The following is a 3359-nucleotide window of genomic DNA, read 5'->3' as shown; positions in this document are numbered from 1 at the left end:
ACGAAACGCTGGGAAAACCATCCCATCGGAGTGCTGAGCTGTCGACCAGGCCTTGAAATGAAGTTTTACTAGAGCGGTTCACTTTAATATTCCTCACGGATCTGCTCTTTTCATGCCCTGCTGAAGAGGTGACCTGATTTATTTCTCTTTTATGTGGCCGTTATTGATCCACAATGTTTTGAGATCCTGATCGACCCAGATTTTCGTCTTTCTCTTTATTCACAGAGCGGCGTTTCCTGTTACGTTCCGGCTTTTCTCTGTCTGAGCTTTCAGCAATTATCTCGGACACCTGAAAATGAAGCTGCGTGTGCAATTCATGTGTTACAGCATGTTTTCTCTCCATATAAACAGCAGTGCAAGGTCTGTCTGAGATCACTTGATGATGTGGACAGGACTGGATGTAGTCTGCAGACTGTTGCCTCTGATAATTGAGCTTCGGCCGTTCTGTGTATGGAGATCCTGTTGCATCGGTCTGATTTCTCATTGCATCTACTTGTGAGGTAAAGTAACTGCTGATGGCATGCTTACATGGGCAGGTTATTCTAGAGGAAATATTATTGCTCTTTCAGTGCAAGAGCAAATATTGCATTCAAGCATCAACTTCGTCTCAGATTTTTCTCCCAAAAGGAGAAATAACAATAGACAATAGTTGTCATGCAGTACAGGGCTCACATTTCAAAATGCCTGGAAGCCCTTCTGGCAGGCAGATTTTGCTAGAACAAAATGAATTTAAGTAGCCTGCATAAAAAAAGACCTTTTTTAATGTAGAAAATTGGATAGGAGTCGAAACATCAATCAAAAACATTTTCCAAACACAATATCTAGGAGGGGATTTTATTTCACTATTTACAGGGTACCTGCAGGAGTTTTAAAATTTAAGGCTTTTTATTACCCTGAGGATCTGCACAAATAAAATTAATAGGCCATATGAGTGAGGCAGGGTAACATTAAACCATAAAAGTACATGATTTACAGTTCAGATACAGGTTTTCACAAAGCAAAAAGTGTTATAAAATGATAAACGGCACATTTTAGCCTTTAAATTAAATTTTTAAGAAAAGGGATGAGTGAAATGTATATATTATTATATTAATTTAAAGTGTATGAATCTATATCTTCATGTCTTTTAGATTTTTTAGAAGTCTATCCACCGGTTCACATTTACAACTGCGTGCTTGCCTCGTAAAAACATGGGTTGATTTTCACATTGGTCTGAACAAAACCAGCAGACAGGCTTATTAAAAATGCACATTCATTCTCTGCCAGCAGGAGGTGCATTTGTAGCGGCAGAAATCATAAAGTTAAATTAAATAAGAAATGTTGCTTTAACCATAAAAGTACATGATTTACAGTTCAGATACAGGTTTTCACAAAGCAAAAAGTGTTATAAAATGATAAACGGCACATTTTAGCCTTTAAATTAAATTTTTAAGAAAAGGGATGAGTGAAATGTATATATTATTATATTAATTTAAAGTGTATGAATCTATATCTTCATGTCTTTTAGATTTTTTAGAAGTCTATCCACCGGTTCACATTTACAACTGCGTGCTTGCCTCGTAAAAACATGGGTTGATTTTCACATTGGTCTGAACAAAACCAGCAGACAGGCTTATTAAAAATGCACATTCATTCTCTGCCAGCAGGAGGCACATTTGGAGCGGCAGAAATCATAAAGTTAAATTAAATAAGAAATGTTGCTTTGGCAACTAGCTGAATTAAAATAAGAATGTTTTTATATTTTATTTCAATAAAATTTATTTTAAATGATGAGCACATTTTTATGGATTTAAAGTTAATTAAATATTTAAGTTTAGTTATTTTAGTACATAAAGTTCAATTAAGTGAGAAATGTTGACTTGGCAACTAGCTGAGATAAGTTCAAGGTTTTTTATATATATTTTTTTTTTCAATAAAATTTTATGTTATTTTAAGTAAAATGTTTTTATGATTTTAGTTTTAGTTAACTATAATAACCCTGTCAGGAGGTGTCTCCATTTGCTCTCCATTTAATATCATTGCCGTATAAGAGAAACAATTGAGATTTTAATCCTTTAAACCAGGATCCTCTGGTCCTCAGAAACCGGACTCTCTTTATCTCTGAGGAGATGAGTGAAAGCCCTCTGATGGAGTACGAGCTGCAGTCTCTGGCTCCTGTCTCGGGCCCCGGGGCCACGGCGGGGCTCCTGCTGGCTCCGGACACAGAGCAGATCACGGCGCTTTGTTTCGTGGGGCTCCTGCTGCTGTTTTTGGTGTTCCTGCTGGTGCGGTGTTTCCGGATTCTCCTGGACCCCTACAGCAGCATGCCGTCCTCATCGTGGTCTGATCCTAAAGACGGATTGGAGAGGGGACAGTTCGAATACGCACTGGTCTAGCTGCACAATTACAAACTGTCTGTCTGTTTGTTTGAGAGCTAGAAGTACAACAATCTCACAAAACCTGTCAGGGACATATTTAACCTCCATATCAAAAAGGAGGTTAAATTTTATTTTAATAATAAAATAAAAATTTATTATAATAATAAAAAATTTTATTGTTTTTTATTTTAATATCATATTTTTCAGTATTTTCATAACATTTCTACCCCAAAATGTTCATTACTGGAATGCACAAAATAATGTTTTAATTAAATTGTTAACCTGTCAAGAACATATATATATATATATATATATATACATACAGTATATAATTTTATTAATTTTTATTACATTTATTTAATGAAAATTAAATAAATGTAATAAACATTAATTCTTTTATTTATTATTTTTTATTTTAATATCATATTTTTCTGTATTTTCATAACATTTCTGCCCCAAAATGTTCATAACTGGAATGCACAAAATAATGTTTTAATTAAATTGTTAAATATCTATCTGACAGTTATGGTCTAATGTATGCAAAAATATATTTAGTTTAGTAATTTGCTTAATTGTGCTTAATGGACTACTGAAAACCGAGTTCAGTGTCTGTTTGCAAAATTTATTTCCTTTAGATTTTGGCATGAAAATATGACCTAGACTTGTTCTGGTACTATAAAACTACTGGTGCCAATGCAATATCACTGAGCTGATTGTGAATCAGATTTTGAGTGATTACATTAAATTCAGTTGCAGCATTTGTTTTACAATATACATTTCTACTTCAGGCAATTAAGTGAATGAATCGGGCCATGATCTGTATTAATTTCCCACAGAAAAGTTGTGACAGGCCTTTACAGACTTCTTTGTTTTATTGTGACTGCATTTCTAATTATCTTTAACTGTGCATGTGAATTGGTTGGATGGTTTTTATTAATAGTATTCTTAAATGTTTTGCATTATGCATTTGTTCACTTTTGTCAGTGATAACTGGAGCAAATG

The 3359-nt window shown here is 34.1% G+C and overlaps 1 protein-coding gene across 1 annotated transcript; it reads left to right on the top strand.

The window, feature by feature from the left end:
- Positions 1-447: 447 nt before the first annotated feature.
- Positions 448-2375, top strand: LOC107724122 (cortexin-2-like). The gene is made up of 2 exons (XM_016532924.1): positions 448-500; positions 2081-2375. Exons 1-2 carry the CDS (start codon positions 451-453, stop codon positions 2373-2375), a joined length of 345 nt encoding a protein of 114 aa, XP_016388410.1. The 5' UTR covers positions 448-450.
- Positions 2376-3359: the final 984 nt, after the last annotated feature.

Source organism: Sinocyclocheilus rhinocerous, unplaced genomic scaffold (assembly GCF_001515625.1).
Source record: "Sinocyclocheilus rhinocerous isolate Xijiao unplaced genomic scaffold, SAMN03320098_v1.1 scaffold102, whole genome shotgun sequence".
Lineage (NCBI taxonomy): Eukaryota > Metazoa > Chordata > Actinopteri > Cypriniformes > Cyprinidae > Sinocyclocheilus > Sinocyclocheilus rhinocerous.
This window is presented reverse-complemented; position numbering and strand designations above follow the sequence as displayed.